Source organism: Scyliorhinus torazame, chromosome 19 (genome assembly GCF_047496885.1).
Source record: "Scyliorhinus torazame isolate Kashiwa2021f chromosome 19, sScyTor2.1, whole genome shotgun sequence".
Lineage (NCBI taxonomy): Eukaryota > Metazoa > Chordata > Chondrichthyes > Carcharhiniformes > Scyliorhinidae > Scyliorhinus > Scyliorhinus torazame.
In genome coordinates, this window is record NC_092725.1 from 76,871,149 (window position 1) to 76,892,988 (window position 21,840).

General features: G+C 46.6%; 1 protein-coding gene and 1 long non-coding RNA gene across 3 annotated transcripts in view; one reads left to right on the forward strand and one right to left on the reverse strand.

Annotated features, from left to right (window-relative positions):
* Positions 1-9,967, forward strand: part of LOC140396237 (uncharacterized) — a 77,708-nt gene extending 67,741 nt beyond the window's left edge. The window contains exon 3 of the long non-coding RNA XR_011936492.1: positions 9,832-9,967. This is a non-coding gene — a long non-coding RNA (uncharacterized lncRNA). The remainder of the gene's footprint in view (positions 1-9,831) is intronic.
* Positions 1-21,840, reverse strand: part of fbln1 (fibulin 1) — a 345,473-nt gene that overhangs the window by 39,033 nt on the left and 284,600 nt on the right. For both annotated transcript variants that reach the window (XM_072484570.1, XM_072484568.1), the window contains one exon: positions 10,820-10,962. In XM_072484570.1, coding sequence (XP_072340671.1) covers positions 10,820-10,962 — 143 coding nt within the window. The remainder of the gene's footprint in view (positions 1-10,819; positions 10,963-21,840) is intronic.

Consider the following 21,840-nt stretch of genomic DNA (forward strand, 5'->3'; position numbering starts at 1 on the left):
TCTGCAGTTTTTTGTGATCTTGGCCGAGCAGTTGCCATATCAAGCTATGATGCAGCCTTCTCCTTTTATCAAGGTTTTTCACAGGACATGGCACTTTCCTTCAATACAGGACAGACCACACACCATTCTGAAATCGTTCCCCTCTCTTGCCTCCCACACACATACATTACTGCACCTGAAAATGTGCAAGATCGATGTTGTATGTTCACTGAAGACCCACACATCCAGACATAGGAACAGCTTCTTCCCTGCAACTCTAGACTCCTCAATGAGTCTCCCTCAGGCTGGTTTGTTCCCTTGCAGCATATGGAAAAGTTTACCTTCTTCCCCTCTCCTGATCTAGACTCTAAAAGGGCAGGTTATCGCAGTAGTTTCCAAATGGTTTTGCCAGGATGTTTGTATCAGAGAATATATCCTTGTTGGGAAAACGTCACATGATGTGTAGTGACACTAGCAGAGTGTTTGCGATGGCTTTGCAGTTCTCCATTTTATATTGTATGAGCTACACTTCTTAATAAAACCTCTCATCGTGTTTGAAAGAATCCAGAGTATGGGCACCTCTGTACCTTTTCTCTTTGCAGCTGTCAAAGAATTAGAACAAAAGAGGAAACTGGCGATGAGGATTGAGGCAAGAATAATCGCTGAAGAAAAGATTTGACAACTAAACAGTGGACATGGCACTGGGAGCAAACAAACATTCTCAGGACCAGACTCGTATACACGCACACGTCAGGCAAAGTACAGGCACCAATGCTGAAGGTGTAAACAAAAAAAAATGAAACTACAACCATGAGTAAAGAAGAACGACAGTCGAGAAAACCTGTTTGCCATTGAAGTGAGCAGGGTCTGGGCTGCAGGGACCACACACGTAGCGAAGTTAAATGGGCTGCAGGGAACCGGGCTCCTGAAGTCTGCCCACTCTGCACAGGCCACTACTCGGGTAAAAGTCAAACCATAGTCAGGAAAAACAAGTTGTTTGTGCCACATTTTCCATTGGAATCGGAAGGGAGGAGGTTGATTGAAGTACACACCCTAGGGGCTGTGATCCGAAATGCTGAGAAAGACAGGTGCCATGGATGCATTAGATGACGACAGTGAGACGTGGAAGTCATATGGGGGAAAATTCTAATTATATCTCATAGCAAATCAAACACTGGAGGACCTAGATGTTGCAACATTTTGCAATTCGGAAGGTCATAAACTTTTATGCTGCAACAAAATTTAGTTCACCCAGCTAAACCGGGAGATAAGTCCTACATTGAATTAATTCAAATTTTAGAGGGGCATTTTTCTCCCAGAGCATTACTGATTGCAGAAAGGCTGTGTTTGCACCGCCACGGTCAGGAAGAAAGTGAAAGTATTATATAATTTGTAGCAACTTTAAGAAGGTTAGCAAAATATTCTGAATTTGGTGCAACACTTGATAATACTCTTCTTCTGCAGGTTGTGGATTCCACAACGAAGCTATTCAGAGGAAGTTGCTTACTGTAAGTGATTTAACTTTAAAAGCTGCTGTAGAAGTTGCCACATCTATGGAGCGAGCAACAAAAGAAGCTTCACAGTTAGGGACTGGAGCAAAGATCCACAGAATGGATAGCGCAAGGAACAAGGCTGCAAGTGTGCAACCATATTGGATTGGATTTATTTATTGTCACATGTACCGAGGTACAGTGAAAAGTAATTTTCTGCGAGCAGCTCAACAGATCATTAAGTACATGAAAATAAAAGAAAATACATAATAGGGCAACACAAGGTACACAATGTAACTACATAGACACCGGCATCGGGCGAAGCATTCAGAGGTGTAGTGTTAATCAGGTCAGTCCATAAGAGAGTCGTTTAGGAGTCTGGTAACAGCAGGGAAGAAGTTGTTTTTGAGTCTGTTCATGCGTGTTCTCAGACCTTTGTATCACTGATGTACACAGGTTGGACACTCAGCAGGGGAATGCTGGAGTAAATCAAATACATGCAAGAACTGTGGAAAAAGGGCCATATCACCATGGCATGTTGGGCTCAGAAAATGTCTACACCAAGAATGTGCAAGAAAAAAACACATCTGAACAAACTAGCTATGTCTATAAATTAGTAGATGAAGTTCAAGGCCACTTAGAAGATAATGTAACGGAGCTATTGCAGGAGCTGAAGTTAGACGTCTTGTCAGTGCAGAGCGATCAACAACGTTTTGGGGCATATTCAAAACTTGAATGTCATGAAATTAAAATGGGAGCGGATACAGGCGCAGCTATATCATTAATATCTGAGACAATTTATCATTAAAAGCTGAAGCATCTGCCTTTAAAACTGTCAAATGTTTTTAAGGACATACACTGAAAAGGTTGTACCATTAAAATGATGCATTATGGTGAAAGTAGAAGCAGATGGACAGAAGACAAAGTCGCCTCTTTACCTTGTCAGTGGCAATTTATGGACTATTTGATAGAGCATGGTTGGCAAAGAATGGGCTTAACTGGGAAGCAGTAAATCAACTAGTGGATTCAAAGAGAAACTTGCAACAACTTCTTCTGATGAAGTATGAGAAGGTGTTCAAAGAGTCGCTAGACTCCATGACTGGAGTTGAGGTGCATCTAAAAATCAAGTCAAAAAATACACCTAAGTGGCTCAAAGCTAGAACCTTACCATATGCAATCAGGCCAAAAGTTGAAGAACTAGAATGAGTAACTTCCCAGGAAGTACCACCTACTGAAGGGAATGGGGACATTTCCAAGGTCTCAAGTAGCCAGGTTCCAGAACGTCGAATTCAATCCAAAAGGAATAAACATCCACTTGAGAGACGGTCTTATTGAATTGCATATATGTATAATGACAATGCAGAGGGAGGGAGAGAATACATCCCTGCTGGTAAAACGTAACATGATGTGTAATAACGTCAGCAGTGTTTGCACGGGCTTTGTAGTTCCACATCTTAGATTGTATGAGCAACGCCTCTTAATAAAATCTTTCACCGTGTCAGCACCTCATACCTTTTCGCTTTGCGGCTACAAAGAAATATAACACAGGACCCAGACTCAGGACTCAGTTGGATCAGAGCAGGCGTGGCCATGCAGTACTGTTATACGATCGCCATTGCCGTCCTTCTTTCATGCAGCATTACAAAAAGTATGACTGTGATAGGGAGAGTTCTGAACAAGCTCACGGGATAAAAATTGAGCAGGCTATTGCTTGCCATTGTGCTGCCATCAGTAGGTGTGTTAAACAGCTGTTATTGGGAGAAGTGTGGCCATGAACAATGTTGGTCAACGTGAGGTTTGTTACCCTGCACTGCCGACATTGGAGCTTGCAGGAGAACTCGGAGTTACTTTGGACAGCCGAATGTCTTTTCCACTGAACATGTCACGTTGATGGATTCCTGATGGAAACAAAGGAAGCTTGGGGAAAAATTAATAGATAAATAAATTCATCCGACAATAAGGATTCTGAAAACATAAGTCCCAGCTGGAAACAAAGGGCACAAACAAAGATCTTTAAAAGACCAGTGTAGATTTCTTGCAGGTATAAGCACATCATTAATCTCTCACACCTGCCAGTCTCCTAGATTTTCATCCTTCTATCTCACTGCAGCCTGAAATTGGGGTAGTCGTAAGGCTATAATTGAATCTTCAGGCTGACAGATTTCACCTTGAAATCTAGTCTTGAAACGCACTGCTTCAAAACCCTGAATTTCTTTTTGTACTCCTCCATCTTTCTAATTTGCTCAATTTTTCTCTTCATCCAGAATTGTAAATATGTGAAAACAAGATTAAGCCCAGAATGACTTATCCACTTATTTTTCTCTCATCCCCTTAAATGACTCCTTCTCAGGCAGGTCAGAGATTTGAACTTTCTCTGGAGGGAAAGCAGTAGCAGAAATTTGTACAATATCACTCCCAGGGAACAACGTGCTCCTCAAGTGAACTTCGCCTATGTGTTGTTAAACCCTGTTAATGCTGTCCTAGAATGAGTAAATGGTAGGTGCATGAGAGAAGGTCAAAGCGGACTCCCTATTCATCTTTTCTCCTTTCCATTTGAGAACATATCTGTAGCTTACTTGAGTTACTATTTTTCTCTGGTCAAGTTGAGATTTCCTTTGCATCTTAGATTGCAAACAATGTTCTATAGTTTATTTCCAGTAAATAGACACACAAAGACCTTGGCCTAGAAATTTGTTTGCCTATTTTCTTGGTGGAAGAGTCTTCTGCCTGCACTGATTCCATTAGAGGTTGGCAGCATGCTCCCACCTTACTGTTGTATGGGATTTTAGTAGGCCACAAACGAGTCCAAACCGAGTTGGTCAAAAGCAATTATATTTAAAATATACATCAGATCCCATTCAGGTCCCCCCTGTTGTTTCCATGTCTGGCCGACTTAGTACTGAACTCAATCATTATTGTCCTTGGGCTCCCCACCCCCTTAGCGGGGTAACACATATTCTGCGAGACTCACACGAAGACTGATTGCTCCAACCTCATAGGACTCGTGCGGGTTATAACATCCTTCCCTGGCTGAGGTCGAAAGACCTTTCTGATGACTGCGGAGTAAGAGGGCGCCAGATTCTCTTTGCCTCTTTTTGTGCTTCCTGCACTGACTGGATTTGGCCGTGTGTACCTGGACGGCGAATGTCACTTCCATTTGGAACGTCGTGGTGGAGGCACTGTCTGAGGCTGCTGCACTGCTTGTTCCCTGTCAGATACTTTCAACGCTTGGGTTTCCATTTCAGAATCCGCATCTACAACCTCTATCATTTCATCATCTTGACCCGCTTGGGGGCAATGTTCTAGCTTCTGCTGGCATCGGATTTGGTTCAATGGTAGTTTTCCGCTTCCGAGGAATTTTCCGCAAGACTAGTCTTCTGGATGTTATGTGATTGAGATCTTTCTCATGACATGACCTTGTGCCTGGACCTGATAAGATACAGGACCTGTCTGGCAGGCGATGGTCCCTGTGATCCATTGGATGGCATCTGCAAAGTTTCGAACATAGATTGCGTCAACTGGTACAAACAGTCTGAGCGGTTTCGTTTAACAGGACAATGCTCCTGTTAGGGCATAATTTCCCGCCAGTATCAGGGAAGGCCAGACTAAGACTGATTAAAAGCCTTTGGCCTATTAGCAATTCGGCAGGTGCCAACCCGGTCGTGGCATGCAGAGTGGTCCAATAGCAGATCAAGAACCTGGCCAATCTCGTGTTCTGTGACCCTGAAGTCTGTTTTTTCAGCCCTTGTTTGAACATCTGTACCATCCGCTCTGTTAACCCGTTGGAAGTCAAGTGATATGGGGCCGTGCAGATACCCTGTTATTCTTCAGGAACCCCCCAAATTCTTCACTTGTGAAAGGCGTTCCATTGTTCATAACTAATACTTCTGGGATACCATGCTTACTGAGAGACAGGCGCAGTTTCTCAATGGTCGTCCTCGAGGTGGTCAATGACATTCTGTGGACTTCCAACCATTTAGAATGGGCATCTGTCAGAAATAATATTATTATCATAGAATTTACAGCGCAGAAGGAGGCCATTCGGCCCATCGAGTCTGCACTGGCTCTTTGAAAGAGCACCCTACCCAAGCCCACACCTCCACCCTATCCCCATAACCCAGTAACCCCACACAACACTAAGGGCAATTTTGGACACTAAGGGCAATTTAGCATGGCTAATCCACCTAACCTGCACATCTTTGGACTGTGGGAGGAAACCGGAGAACCCAGAGGAAACCCACGCACACACGGGGAGAACGTGCAGACTCCGCACAGACAGTGACCCAAGTCGGGAATCAAACCTGGGACCCTGGAGCTGTGAAGCAATTGTGCTAACCACCATGCTACCGTGCTGCCAAATAAGAAGACTGAGCCTTGAAAGGGGCTGGCTAAGTCGACATGTAACCACACCCATGGCCGGCCAGCCATTCCCGCGGGTGAAGAGGCTGGCAGAAGCTTTTGTTGTTCCTGTCATATGCCACATTGCTGGGCTACCTTGATCTCTGCGTCTAAGCCCGGTGTAGCTACGGGCGAGCATTTTCATTTTGGACATCCCAAGGTGCCCGTTGAGGAGATCAAACAGAATCAGGTCTTGGTCCTTGCCTGGGATGATGATATGTGTCCCCCTCAAAAGTATGCAGTCTTCTACGCTAAACTCTTATGGGCGGCACGGTAGCACAGTTGCTTCACAGCTCCAGGGTCCCAGGTTCAATTCCCGGTTTGGGTCACATCCTCCCGTGTCTGTGTGGGTTTCCTCGGGTGCTCCGGTTTCCTCCCATAGTCCAAAGATGTGCAGGTTAGGTGGATTGGCCATGGCTAAATTGCCCCTTAGTGTCCAAAAAATTTAGGTTGGGTTACTGGGTTATGGGGATAGGGTGGATGTGTGGGCTTGGGTTGGGTGCTCGTTCCAAGGGCCGGTGCTGACTCGATGGGCCGAATGGCCTCCTTCTGTACTGTAAATTCTATGTAACTCGGACATTTCCGTCGAAAATGCCCGTAACTCATTTGGCAGGCTTCTATGCTGACCCACACACAGGACTATGTGTTGCACTTTAAAAAAGACCACGTCGGTCTCTGTCCACTCATGAATTTGAGACACGGTGACCGGCAACAAATCCATAAAGTTGAGTGAGGCCACTACCTCGTGAGTCCTGGATGGAGAAGGAAGGTGCGTAGGCAAAGGCAGTCAGCTTAATGCATTCGCATTAGCAATCGGGGTAGCTGGATGATGTTCAAATTAGTTCAGCAGGATGGCCCAATGCTGTATCCTGCACAGAGTGCCTTGTTCTCACTGTGGCTCCTGGGTCCACATGCCCCATAACGCCCAGGCTTTCCCTCTACAAATTCTGGGGAGGTATCCCGTCAGGGTGTTTTGTTCCTTGACCAACGACTTGCGCCTATGGTACTCGGTCCAGGAGGGTGTTGCCATCTGAGGTGGGGGGTGGTCACTCGCTGGGGGAGCACATCCTAGGGTGCTTACCTCCATCCCCTGGATCTCTTGCGCTCCTCTCTCAGCACTTTCACAGGAAAGCAAAATTTGGACGATCTGCTGAAGGTCTAGGGACGGTTTGGCTAGCAACTTACTTTGTGTAGCCATGTTATTTACACTGCAGACCAAACGATGGCACAGCATTTCTGAAAGGGAAGTTCCACATTCACAATATTCGGCTAGTTTACGTAGCTTCATCAAAGACTCGGTTATGGACTCTCCAGGGATCCTCACTGCCATATTAAAATGGTACCTCTGTACTATAACAGATGGTTTAGGGTTGAAGCATTGTGCTACTAGGGCCACCAATTGTTCGCGAGTCATAGAGTCTGAAGCTGCAGGGTATGTAAGCCTTTTTGTAACTCCATAAGTATGAGCTCCACAGGCAGTCAGCAACATTACAGTCTGTCAAACATCTGTGATCATATTCACCCGCAAAAAGTAACGCATACATTCTGCGTACTGTGTCCAATCCTCTAAGCTTGCCTTGAACACATTCAATCTTCCAAACAAAGGCATATTTGTAAAAATAAATTCTCGAACCTTAGTCAACAGGTTTAAGGAAGTGTTGGTGTAGCAGCGTCGACAGTATTCCAGTTTTACCTTTGTTGTCAGTTTAATAGGCCACAAATAAGTTCAAACCGAGATGGTCAAAAGAAAACTTGGTTTATTGCAAAGCAATTATATTTACGAAAAACATCATATCCCAGTTAGGTTCACCCCATCGATTCCATGCCTGGCCAACTTTATATTGTCCTCAACCATTATTGTCCTCGGGCTCCCCGTCACCTTAGCGGGAGAGCACTGATTGCACTTCGGTCTCGTGTGGGTTATAACAGGGACCAAGCAAGTTCCTTGCTACTCTCTTCTTATTTTCACTGCTGACTGCCTCTGCACTTAGCAGAGGGACAGCATGTGGTGTGACCAACATCCTGGCCTTAAAGGCAGACTGTCCCCATTAAAGGGAAACTGCACTAAATTAAGATTTCAGAAATTTAAAAGTGAATAGTACACAACGACAGAGAGAACATGCCAGGGTGATTGTCAGACTCCAGGCATGGGTGAGGATAACAGAGGCCTGAGATGCACTAAAAATTATATCATAGAATCCCTAAAGTGCAGAAGGAGGCCATTCAGTCCATCGAGTCTGTACCGATCCCACCCTATTCCTGCAATCCCATAACCTAATCTTCACATCCCTGGATACTAAGGGGCAATTTAGCATGGCCAATCCACCTACCCCGTACATCTTAATAATAATCTTTATTGTCACAAGTAGGCTTACATTAACACTGCAATGAAGTTACTGTGAAAAGCCCCTAGTTGCCACATTCCGTCGCCTGTTCGGGTACAGAGAAGGAGAATTCAGAATGTCCAAATTACCTAATAGCACATCTTTCGGGACCTGTAGGAGGAAACCCACGCAGACACGGGGAGAACGTGCAGACTCCGCACAGTGACCCAAGACTGGAATTGGGTCTCTGGTGCTGTGAGGCATCAGTGCTAACCACTGTGCTACCATGCTGCCCCCTGTGCTACAATTGATAATGGTAAAGCACACAATGACACCTTCATGCAAAGGTATTTATTTATACTCCAAATCCCAGTGCAGAAAATTTACAATGCACCACAAAAAGACGTTTTGACAGACCAAAATGACAGACAAATAATCAAACACAAAACAAGTACTCGGGCAGTATGACTTCACAGGTATGAACTACTGCCTTTGCATCAACTGTAAAAACTGTCTCTTTTTCTACCAATAAGAACATCTCCTTTTACATAGAATAAATGTGTCAAATACCATATTCCATTCTAATTACGTGCAAATTAATAATCCAGGTTTTAGATGCACAAAACACAGAATAAATCTAAATACAAATATAATGAGCATACGTTAATAAAACACTTTCGAAAATACCCACGATAATGGAATATCCCAACCACAGAAATCAGCAAATGTGCAACTTTTGGACAGGCAAGGCGGAAAACACAAACAAACAGAACAGGACTTGCCAGCAGTGAGGTGTAGTGTGTGTATGTATATGAGTGTACGTGGGTTTTCAAAAGGGTGCCAGGAGGCCGGTGACGGGGTTCCCCATCCAGGTGATGCATGTGGTTCTGGATGCATTAGTGGCGCTGTAGGCATCAGGAGAGGTGTCATGTCTCCACATAGGGGCCAGGAGGCCCTCAAAGACCACCCTCAGAAGTGAGTGGGAGCAGATGGTCAGCAAGGTCAACTCTCAGAGGTTGGACCCAAGGACCTGGCAGCAGTACCACAAAAGGCCTAATAACCTCACAGGGGTGGTCTAGATCCGTGAATGCATCTTCACAGGGCCAACCTCTCACATTGTTCAGTGCACCACACAACCTTCGTTCACTGATCAGCAGTCCCTGGCATTCAGGGCTCATACCCAACATCCAGTGACTCTGGCTTAGCTGTGCGTGGCTATACTACATCCATTTCTCACTGATTCCACATGAATCCAGCTATTCAGTTATGGAATGTAGATCACCCAACCACAACCAATGACATTATGCTCTCTCTCTTGCAAGACAAGTTGGCACACAATACAAGAGAGCAAAGTAAAACTGGAAGAGGACAAGGACACCTGTATCTCCTGAGCTCCACATTGGAGATGGTTCTCAGCATACTTAAGCCAGCTGCAATGGGCCCATGTATCCAGCCTCATTGGCAACACCGAAGATGACAGCATGTCCCTGAGTTCTGCAGCTTCTCAACTCTCAGCGCACCTCATCCTGCTATCTGACATGGCGATCAAGCTACTGATTGTGTCAGCAGGTGCCTTTCTCTTTTCACAAAATCCTAACTTCTCTCACATCAGCCTTCCTCTTCCTATTTTCTGCTTTCAGAGACCCAGGAACTGCTGTATGCCTAGCCACAGCAGCTCAAGAAGGCAAAGAGAAAGCAACAATGCAGCACTGATGAAGCAGCCCCATCACTTGGTCTGAAACTTGCAGAACAAGCTGAGATATTAGCTCACATATCTTGGAGGTAAGAATAGAGTTTGGATCAGCATGTGGTGAGTCACAAATGAACTACAGAAGGGAGAGGATAGTTTGTTTGCTAGCTCAGTTGAGGGGGTGATTGCAGGTGAGTTCTATTACAGGGGACTCAAATGAGGCCCTTGGTGGGGCTGCATTGAGGAAAGCATTGGCATGCAAACTGAGATGCTTAGTGCATTGCTGGCTTGTCAGAAAGCTTCTCGTTTTTGCCTACTTTGTTCCTAAGTAGGTAGAGGGCATTGTGCAGACCGTTTATTCTCCACCGCCTCTAATCCATCTCCCTGAGATGTTGCACACCTGATGTACTGCCACTGCTGTTCCCATACCTTTTGCAGCCTTTGTGTGCACAGATCACCTAACCCTTTGCCCTTCCTGAGGATGCAGCAACACTGCCTGCCAAATACATGAACTCACAATATCACCTCCAAAACTACTTCAGAATACTTCCAAAAACACTTTTCAATAACAGAAGTTATTCAAAGACCTTAACTGCAGTTTGGATGTCTGACCCTTTAAGGAACAGATCCCGTCTTGCAGCTCAACTCTTGTTTGCAGAGTAATGTACAAATTAATTTCCTAGATCTGCATGCTTCAAATTTAGGATCCTGGCTATACATTAGCTCAGTGGGCTGCATGACATTGGGATAGTGTCAATTCACAACCTTCCAGCGTTCACAGGGGGTGTACTTTATCCCCATGCGAGCCACATAGGAAGCAGTCAGTGGCACATCTCACCCGTGAGGTTTCACCAGGCCTCCATAATTCCACGCAACAAATTGCATGTTCCTTATGCCAGACAGCTTGTGCTAACTTTATTCCCAGTAAATGCTCTCACCTATTGGTCCAATGAATTCCCTGTAGGTTGGCAGAGAAATTACAGTGTAGGACACTGTATTAACAGGGTCAAGTATGCAGCTTGTATCAGCTGGGCGGCAGGACTTTATGCATCGAACAGTCTCTGTACTATCTACTCTCAACCTGTAAAGAAAGAGATACAGTTAATGGAGAATGGCAACAGCTAGCCAGAATTCACATGATAAGACTTTCATTAAAACTGATTGTTAATTTATTTCTGCAGAAGCTGGTTCACTGTCAGTGATGTTGGATAGGCTGTAGCTGCTACTCAGAGCTCTTCGTGAAATATAAGAAACATTCAAAAATACTGAGGCAGATCTTAAGTGAAACCCTTATAGCATCAATTTAATGGTTTCTGTTTGTGACTTTAATCATTCTTGCTGTCTCTTAATGAGATCAAACATTACAATGGAAATAAAAATCAAGAGAAATGTAAAACCAGCTGCTGACTCACAATTATCCATTATACACGATTACACAAAGTCAAGAGCTCCTCTATAATTATTTAAAATTCAGGCAGCCAGGTTCGATGGAGACTGTGCAGTGTCATTGGTCTGGGTGAAGGAGCAGTTCTCCGAAAACTAGTGATTCGAAACAAACCCGTTGGACTTTAACCTGGTGTTGTAAGACGTCTTACTGTGCTCACCCCAGTCCAACGCCGGCATCTCCACATCATGGATAAAATAAATGTATGGGGAGTTGCTCTTTGCAATTAAGGCATATTAGGAATGAATAAAACTTAATCTGTTTCTGGCTATTATGATGATAATTACTCAAAAATAGAAAAACATTCCATTCCAGGGACCAAAATTACTGGAAAATATCATTTTTTTTAAATCATTAAAAAACATTTGAATCCTGTCTCGTTGGCTGGATAACAGTTTCCAGGTTCCCAGAAAATAAAAGGTCTCTACATGAGCACAGAATTCCTCGATTGACTTGTTAGAAATGAAAAGCACAACATTGGTTCAAAAAGGGTTCCTGAACAGAAGTTAGAGCTATAAAGGTAGTATAGATGCCCACATGTAACCTATTCTGCTTCTGACCTGAAAGTGTTCAATTCCATACATAACAGAAAGGCACATGAAGGGTGAAACAAGCATGAAAGGGGAAGTTCCAGAGCCAGTCAGTGGAGACTCCATTATTCCACTAAGTGGCTGGTTTAGCTCAGTGGACTAGACAGCCAGTTTGTAATGCAGAACCAGGCCAGCAGCGCGGGTTCAAGGAATGTGGCGACTCGGGGCTTTTCACAGTTGTCATGATATTTAGATTAGCATATCATGGTGCAATCAAACACACACTGATGGACATGCAGTAGGACCAACCAACACACACACAACATCGCAGCTATTACCAGTGAGAGCGCACACACTATAAAAACAGGGGACACTACAGTTCCCGCTCATTCCAGCAGCAGCCAGCTCAGAGCACCGAGCTCAGAGCCTGCCACTCAGACATTCACCATGTGCTGAGTGCCTCACCAAGATAGTGATTGGACAGGGTTCACAGATTAGCTGGTAATGCACGTACCCAAGTTAGCAGTGTGCTGTTACAGTTAAGTAGTTAATAAAATTGAGTTACACCATCTCCAGCCGTGTTGGATCGTTTGTACATCAAAACACCCAACACGACAACAGTAACTTCATACTTGTGACAATAAGAGATTACTATTATTATTAATTTTTACACAGTGCAAGAAGAGTTTCAATGACTTCACAAGATTAGCTGAGGTAAGTGAAGGCACTATTCCCGATACCCATGCTATAAGGATAGAGGCAGGGCTCTTTTCCAATTACCTGCAATCCTGTACCTCATTAGCAGTTTGAATGAAAACTTGTGCTTTCAGCACAAAACCTCTGGGACTAATAATGTTGACACTATAACACTGTCTAAACTCTCATTGCCTGCCATAATGGTGTTGTTCAAGCCTTGAAGTAGTGATGTTCAAGAAATAAAACAGAATTAGAATCAGGCATTTGATAAGATGCCACATCAAAGGTTGGTATTCAAAATAAGAACTCACTGTGTAGGGGATAACATTAGCATGGGTAAAGGATTGGTTAGTGTTATAACCCGACCCAAGGCCACAGGGTCTGCACTATCAAGTTCCCCGTGGCCGGACCTGAGTATGATCTCCCCAGATGAGGGGACAGAGCTACACCCTTAACTAGGGGACTTTGGGACATAAATATCTTGATCCTGGTGTGGGCAGCAGGAGTATTGTGAGTAGGTGATTAAATATTGTCGGTGTAAATCTCCATTTCTGAAACTAAGTGTTGATTGCCACTCAGGAGGCTGACAAGCTGCACACTGCACTCCCCACACACACCATTCCAGAAAACAAGATGGCAGCAAGGAGAGCGGCACCCCGTTACACCGCGGAGCTGGAGACCCTCATGAACATGGTGGAGGAGAAACGGTTGACCCTGTACCCTGGCCCGGGAAGGAGACTGCCACCTGCCACCATTCGCCATGTCTGGGCCCAGATGGCAGAGGCAGGTGAGCGCCGTCAGCAACACTGTCCAGACCGGCCAACGGTGGCAAAAAAAACCTGAAGGGTCTCCCCTGGGCAGCCAGGGTGAGTAGCCAACAGTGTACCTCTGGCACTAACCCCTGTCCCACACATCCGTAACCTTACCCCACCTGCCCAAAAACCGGAGGGCGGCCGAACCCCCACGCTGCACCACATGCCGGCACCCATACTGCCTGCCATGGCCGGGTGCCCTGGCACTGAGGCCTCCAGCTACCCACCCCCTCGGCTCCATGCATCGTCGGAATGTCTAACAGTGTCATTTTCTATTCCCGCCACCCGAGGAAGGCCGTTCATAACCGCCAGGAGCGGGAGAAAATTGGAGGGGGACCGCCAGACCTGTGGCCCCTGGCCGTGGCAAAGCAGAGGGCCCTGGATATGATCGGTGGCCTGAAGGAAAGGGAGATCATGGGGTGGAGGTCAGCCACGGGCAAGGAAGTGAGACCCTGCTGGATTGCGGTTCCCCATGACAAGTGTGTCAACCCCCCCTCACCACCCGCCCACACCACTCTCACCCACAGACTACCCTCACCACCCCCACACTACTCTCACCCTCACCTCCACGCACCCTCAACCCCCCCCCCCACCCCACCCCTCCCTTTCACGACTCTCACCCTCATCCCACACCACCCTCTTCCTCAATCCCCCCGGTCCGCAGTCTAATCATGCGTCTTGTGTCTTGCAGGACCTGCTGGTGATGGGGTGGATCGATCCGGCGTATCCTGCCCCAGGCAGTGTCACAGCTGGAGACCGCCCCCCCTGCCGTGAGCTGGGCACCGACGACGAGAGCAGGAGGAGGCGCAGGACACCCCAGAGCTTGAGTCGGAGGATGACATGGATTTCCCGTCACATCTGTCTCCAAAACTCTCCGCCAGCCCAGAGACACTCACCTCGGTTGGGCACTTTAGTGAAGAGGCTCCTGGGACATTATCTGGTACGGACCACACAGCTGATCTGGTACAGCAGGTGGAGGTAGGAGCACCCGAGGGGGCAGATGGCCAGAGAGCGGGCCAACCCCAGGGATGAGCTGACATCCAGATTGGTTTGGGGCTTCAGGAATGGACAGGTCAATCGATTGTGGAGTTGCAGTTGCAGAGACGGGGACTACATGAGGCATTGCCGGCGAGCATCCAGCACCTACAGGTGCAGTTGGAGGAGTCCAACCAGGAGCAGGAGGTAGTGCCGACAATGCATGCCACCTATGCCAACACCGCACGGGTTGCGGCCGCAGTGGGGGCTATGGTTTTGGCTATGGATCAGCATGTGCAAGGCTTTGGGTATTCTGTGCAGGCGCCAGCCGAGGCCCAGGGCAGAGTTGCCGCCTCACGGGCAGCCATGTGCCAGAGGCACCTGGACATCGCAACAGGGCTTCTGAGCATGGCCCAGTCACAGCAGGCCATTGCTGGGAACATCAGCTGCATTGCCCAGACGCTGGCAGATGTGGCGTAGACACATATGGAGGTGGTGGCACCGTCAATGGGTGATGTGGCGCAGTTCCAGATATAGATGGTCCACTCCCTATGCCCCATGGCCGCGAGCATGCGGACTCTGGTCGAGACCAGACTGGCCTCTAGGACTGGTAGCGGCAGGTGGTAGGAGAGCCTCAGGGGATAGCTGTTCACACCCCCCTCCCATGGATAAGCCCAGGGGCACCCGAATGGAGTAGGTGATGGGGCCCATGCTGGTGACACCACAGCACCTCAGACCCATCTCAGGAATGGCCAGTTCACATGTAGGGATCACCCAGGTGGACAGTGGGAAGTGCTACCGTGGGCAGGAGTCAGACGTGGTCAAATAATACGGAGCACCACCCTGTAGTGCACAGGTATATATCACAGGGGGAGGGGTTTGCAGGAAAAAGGTGTTGTATGGTGGTGGGATGCAGTGTTGTGCGCCTGGCCAATTCACCCCATCTTGTCAGTGAACCTGGAGGCGATCAGAGCGTCTCATGCACATTGGCCCTGGCGCACACGTCATACAGCCTCCCATGCCTGCCTGGGTCCCATTTCCTGCCCATCCTCCCCCTTCCCCGCATCCTCCTCATCGGACGAGGCCTGGTGATCTTCCTCCTTTCTGCTGTGCGATGTTGTGGAGGACGCAGCAGACTGCCACAATGCAGGCGACCCTCTCAACATCACACTGGAGGGCCCCTCCAGAGTGGTCCAAACATCTGAACCCCATGTTCAGGAGGCCAAAACACATTTCGATCACACTCCTAGTCACTGCATGTGCTTCGATCTAACGGGTCTCAGCGTCAACCTGTGGCCTCCAGATAGGCTTCATCAGCCATGACTGCAGTGGATAACCCCTGTCACCCTGGAGCCAATCTCCCTGCCGCGGGGTCATCTCGAACATGTCTGACATGGAGACTCAACCTATGGAAGTTGCAACAGATCCGGTGGTGCCCACCGACCCCAGCATAGTAGAACCATTTAGGCAATCGGCCTGAAAACATCGCTCTATAGTCAGGTACACCCCTCCGGGTCCAGCGCAGCAGATGGCTGAGAGGCAACCGAGCAAAGAGGGGAAGGATTCTCCCCCTCCAGCCGTCGAGATGAATGTCTTATAGGACTTTGGGAAGGATGTTAACCCGGCCCAAGGCCACAGTGTCTACCCAATCGTGTTCCACTTATCTGAGTGTGATCTCCCCAGATGAAGGGGTCGAGCTACACCCTTACCTAACGGAGCTTGGGACATAAATACCCCAGCCTGAGAGTGGGCCAGGTGCAGGAATCTTTTCGGGAAGTAGGGGTGTATTGAGTAGGTGAATAATATTGTGTTTTTCTATATCCGTCATCGTTTCCTCATGGTCGCTCGCCTGGAACTTTACAGCTAAATAACAGGAAGCGGAGAGTAGGGATAAATGGGTCATTTTTAGGTTGGCAAGCTATAATTTATTTCTTTTTAAAAAAAAATTTAATGTACACAATTCTTTTTTTTTCCAAATAAAGGGCAATTTATAATGGCCAATCCACTCTTTGAGTTGTAGGGGTGACACCCACGCAGACACGGGGAGAATGTTCAAACTCCACACGACAGTGATCCTGGGGCCGAGATTGAACCTGGGTCCTCAGCGCTGTGAGGCAGCAGTGCTAATCACTGCACCACTGTGCAAGCTATGGAGTGCCACAAAAATCAGAGTTGGAGCCTCAACTATCTACGATCTATATCAATGACTTGGATGAGGGGACTTAATGTATGATCAGTAAATTTGCTGATGACGGCAAGGTAGGTGGGAAAGTGAGTTTCCAAGTTAAGGGAAAGAGCCTACAAAGGAATATACCTAGGTTAGTGAATGGACAAAAATTTGTCAGAAAGAGTATAATGTGGGAAAATGTGAACTTGTCCATTTAGGCAGGAAGAACAGAAAAACAGTATCTAGAGTACTGTGCACAGTATTTGTCTCCTTATTTGAAGAAAGATATAATTGCATTAGAAACAATTCAGAAAAGGAATCTGATTCGTGGATGAAGGGCAGATCTTATGAAGAAAGGGTGAACAGGTTGGGCCTGTACCCATTAGAGTTTAGGAAAGTGATCTTACTGAAGATCCTGAGACGTCTTGATAGTGTGGATACCGGGAGGATGTTCCTCTTGCGAGGGAGACTAAAACTAAAGGACACAGTTTAAAAATAACAGATATCCCTTTTAATACTGAGGCTCTCAGAGGCTCGTTAGTCTGTGAATTATCTTCCCAGAGGGCAATGGAGACTGGGTCATTTAATATTTTTAAGGCTGAGTTAGGTGGATTATGATCACTAGAGAGTAAAAGGGCATAGAGTCAGACTTGAAAGTAGAGTTGAAACCACAAACAGATTAGCCATGATTTGATTAAATCACAGAACAGCCTTGATGGGCTGAATGGCCTACTCCTGCTTCTAAATCATATGTTCACATGGAACACAGGCAGCAAACACCAGTCCGAGATTTTAGATTATATCGCACCATCAATACACAACTGGAAGATCGGGGCGGGATTCTCCAATAATAGGGCTATGTCCCCACACCCTCAAGAAAACGGGCGCGAATCCAGAAAGTCCGGGGTGATTCTCCATATTTAAGGGGGCTTGCAGGGCCCCAGAGTAATCCACACAGCTCCTGCTGCTGATACGGGCCCCGCATTTCTGGCCGCGGGTCCGTGCTTGTGCGCACCGACCCCCTGCGGCGCCTGCCCCACACGACATGGCGGACCCACACAGCGGGCCGGCGCCGAAGAAGTAGGCCCCCCGAGATCGCGCGCACCCGCCGATTGGTGGCCCCTGATCGCGGGCCTGGCGGTCGTGGAGGACCCCCCCCCCCGGTGACAGATTCCCCCGCCCCCCCCAACCAGGACAGCCACCGCAGCTGCGACTCCGAGCTCTCGCCGGGTGCAACCATGTTAGAAACCACACTGGTGGGAACGCGACCGTTCGTCCGCGGAGAATCGCCGCGGGGGCCTCTTTCAATGGCCCCCAACCAACATCGCTGGAGAATCCCGCGAAGGCATTATGTGTCCGGCGCCCCATTCTCCAACCCCGCGCCAGGTACCATTGCGGTGCGGAGGCTTGGACAATCCCGGCCCAGATTTACCATTTGTCATCAGTAATTTTATATTAATCAAGAATTCTCCAGATACTGCCTAGGACTGAACAACCTATATGTTGACATGTAGCCTATTAACTCCATAATAATATGATTCTGGTATCAGAACCACAGTTATTCTAACAGAAAGTGGACCAAACGTAAAAATGAAATTTACATTGTATATATTTCCAGATCTATGGGACTGATTTTAAATCTGTACAAGTGAATGGGTTTTGGGTGAGTTGAAATCTCACCCTATAACTTTATAAACACACAGGTTTTTGTTCTGATCCTGATTTCTGGGCTGTAACTGGTCTGCTCCATTGTCATAACACACAGAAAGTGGAAAATCAACACAAAGTTGCACTGACAAAGCAGAACAACTCAAAGGTAATTTCTGGTCCTTGATAGCAATTGTTCTCTATTGATCAGCTACCACCATAATGCATAATTTTAATTATTCACTTATATGGTCCTTGGTGCCAGTATAATTCAAATTAATCTTTGTTTGTTATCAAGGGAACTAATGCATTATAATGCCTGTTGTTTACAGGTATATTTCTTTATTTTTAAATTCATGCACGGGATGTGGGCATCGCTGGCTGTGTCAGCATTCATTGTCCATCCCTAATTGGTTGTGAGAAGGTGGTGGTGGGCTGCCTTCTTGAATTGCTGTAATCCATGTTGTGTAGGTAAACCCACAGTGCTGTTAGGGAGGGAGTTCTAGGATTTTGCCCCCGCTACAGTGAAGGAACAACACTATAGTTCCAAGTCAGGATGGTGTGTGGCTTGGAGAGGAACTTGCAGGTGGTGGTGTTCCCATGCATCTGCTGCCTTTCTTCTTCTATGGTGGGTTTGGTAGGTGCTGTCAAAGGAGCCTTGGTGAATTACTGCAATTAATCTTGCAAATGGTACACATTGTAGCCACTGTGTGTGGGTGGTAGAGAGAGTGGATGGTGAAGGTAGGGATGGGTGCCAATCAAGCAGGCTGCTTTGTCATGCATGGTGTTGAGTTTCTTGAGTGTCATTGAAGTTGCACTCATCCAGGCAAGTGGAGAGTATTCCATCATACACTTGACTTGTGTGTTGAAGATGGTCAACAGGCTTTGAGGAGTCTGGAAGTGAGTTACTCTCTACCTGCTTCTTATTTAGAAAGCTCGTCCAATTCAGTTTCTGTTTAATGGTAACCCCCTGGATGTTGATAGTGGGGGATTCAATGATTGTAATGCCATTGAATGTCAAGGGAGATGGTTAGGTGCTCTCTTATTGTAGATGGTCATTGCCTGACACTTGTGTCATGAATCTGCCTAGTAACAGCAGTAAAACGAATTTAACCAAGCATGATAGGATGTGATCAGCCCAGCATCAAGAAGAAATTGGCTTAGTGACAGCAGTACCCTGCATTCAAAAGGCAGGATGAGATGCAACTTTCCTAGCAACAAGATTAGCATGCATTTAGACAGAATCAGGCGTAAATCGCCCTATTAGTATAAACAGCTTACCTAGCTGACTGAGGAATCAGTGGAGGTATATACATGCTAATTTCTAGAGTCAAGGATTTGAAAGAGGCAGTCAAATACACAGAATGAAAAGTCAAACAGGAAGAATGGTATAATTGAAGGCAACCTCAGAGGCCATTCCACAACTCACAGCCTGGAGACTAGACCTGCACCTATGTCTTAGAGGCAAGGCAATGCAGAAACATTCATAAAGGCAGTTTCAATATCTTCGCTGGACCAGGAAAAGACATTCCCAGACTTGATTATCAGCCCTGTATTGTGTGGTGAAGATAATCTGCCCTAGACAGCATGGGAAAGATAATTGGACTCCTTATGGAATTTGGCGCTTTCTCAGGTCGCAAACTCAACATGGGTAAGAGCGACATCTTCCTGGTAAACCCCTGAGAGAGAGGTGCAGAGCTGGAGGAACTACCGTTTAAAGTAACCCAGACCAAGTTCAGGTACCTGGGATCCAAGTGGTCCACACCAGGAGGATGCCCTACAAATGGAACCTCTCCAGCCTGCTGGAGAAGGTGAAGAGGACCTGCAAAGATGGGACTCACTCCCTCTTTAACTAGGTGGAAGGGTACAGATGACCAAAATGTCTAGGTTCCTCTTCATATTTAAATCACTCCCAATCTTCATCCCCAAATCCTTCTTCACCAAAGTTGACAAACTAATAATGGCCTTTGTCTTGGGAGGGAAAGAGTACCTAGAATACGAAGTCCATTTTACAACAAGGGCGGCACATTGGGGAGAGGGGGGGGCCTGGGCCTACCAAATCTTCTGTTCTATCACTGGGTGGCCAATGCGGAGAAGGTGAGGGGATGGCCAAGGGAGCCGGAGGCAGATTTGGCCTGAATGGAGGAGGCCTCCTGCATGGGGACCTCTCTCCGAGCACTGGCCACCGCACCGCTCCTGATCCCCCCACACACATTACAGGAGCCTTAGACGTGGAACCAGTTTAGATGCCATTTTGAACTGAGCGAGATATCCATGGGGGCCCCCATCTGCAATACCCACAAGTTCACACCGGCAGGGACAGATGCTACCTTTGGGACGTGCGGTGGGGACAGAGGAACCCCAGATGGTAGAAGATGGGTGGAGGGGATGGAGGAACCCCAGACAGTAGAGGACATGTACGTGGACGAAAGTCTGGCGACCCTTGGGGGAACTCACAGAGATGCTCCAACTCCCGAGAGGGTACGAGCTCAGATATCTGCAGCTTCCCATCTCCAAGCTCTCCTCCAATGAGAGCACAAGATTCAAGCCAAAGTTATTAATATAAATTAGAAACAGCAATAGTGCCAACACCAATCTCTGGGATACTTCATTAAGTACCCATCTACTTGAAACCCAATATGGTAGCGTATGTTCTCGGAGGCCTATTTGATTGTGTCTGGATAATAAAACAGGTCAACTGTTAATTAATTGCAAAATGAATTAGCTTGAAACAAGGTAGTGTCATGTGAGAGTACCTTTAAGAAATGGATGTTTAAGCAATGTACCTTTAAAAAATGGAGTTGATCATATTACTGAAGTGATGTCAGAGGGTGGGGGAGCTGAGCACACTTCTGCTTTTTTGAGTTTCAGTTTGAGAAGGCAGCTGGGAGTGTCTGTGTGTTTTGCTGAGTAAGAAACACAGAGCTAGTCTGTTGATTTCTGCAAATCCAAAGACTATAAATATATTGAATGTAACCGAATGTTTATTTTTGAAGGTTTGAAGTCTTTTGGATGTTTAAAGGAACAGTTTGAAGGATTATTTAGGGTTGTAGTCTTTTGGGGTTATCTTTGAAGTAATGGGTGTTAAGATATTCAATGTTTGTTTTTGAAAGGTTAACTTGAGTTCATAGAATAAACATTGTTTTGTTTTAAAAACCATTTGTCCATAATTGCTGTATCACACCTGGAGAATACGCCGTGTGCTTCCCACACCACAATCTATTAAAAGTTAGGGATCGGTTGAACGCCATGAAAACTTTGGGGTTCTGTAAATCCAGACCCATAACAATTGGGGGCTCGAGGATAAAAGTCTATCGATTGGATTGGCTTAACGAACTTAAAGACAGTGAGGGGTGAGCATATTGTGGTTGCTTTTCAGGTGTAGTATTTTAGTTTAAGTGGGGAGTGTGTTGTGGACAATGGCTCTTTCAGAGGCTCAGGAGTTTTTGGGGGTAGACACGGTAACATGCAATACCTTACGGACAGAGACTAAAAGTAGACTGTTAGATTTGGCAAAAGCATTGCAGTTAACTTTGCCTGGCAAATTGCGAAAAGACGAGGTACCTACCATGGTAGCTGAGCATTTAAATTTGCCTGAGATACATTCTGACTCATTAGAAATGGCAAAGCTCCAGTTGCAGATTAAGCAACTTGAACATGAAAAAGAATTAAAGCAGCTTGAATATGC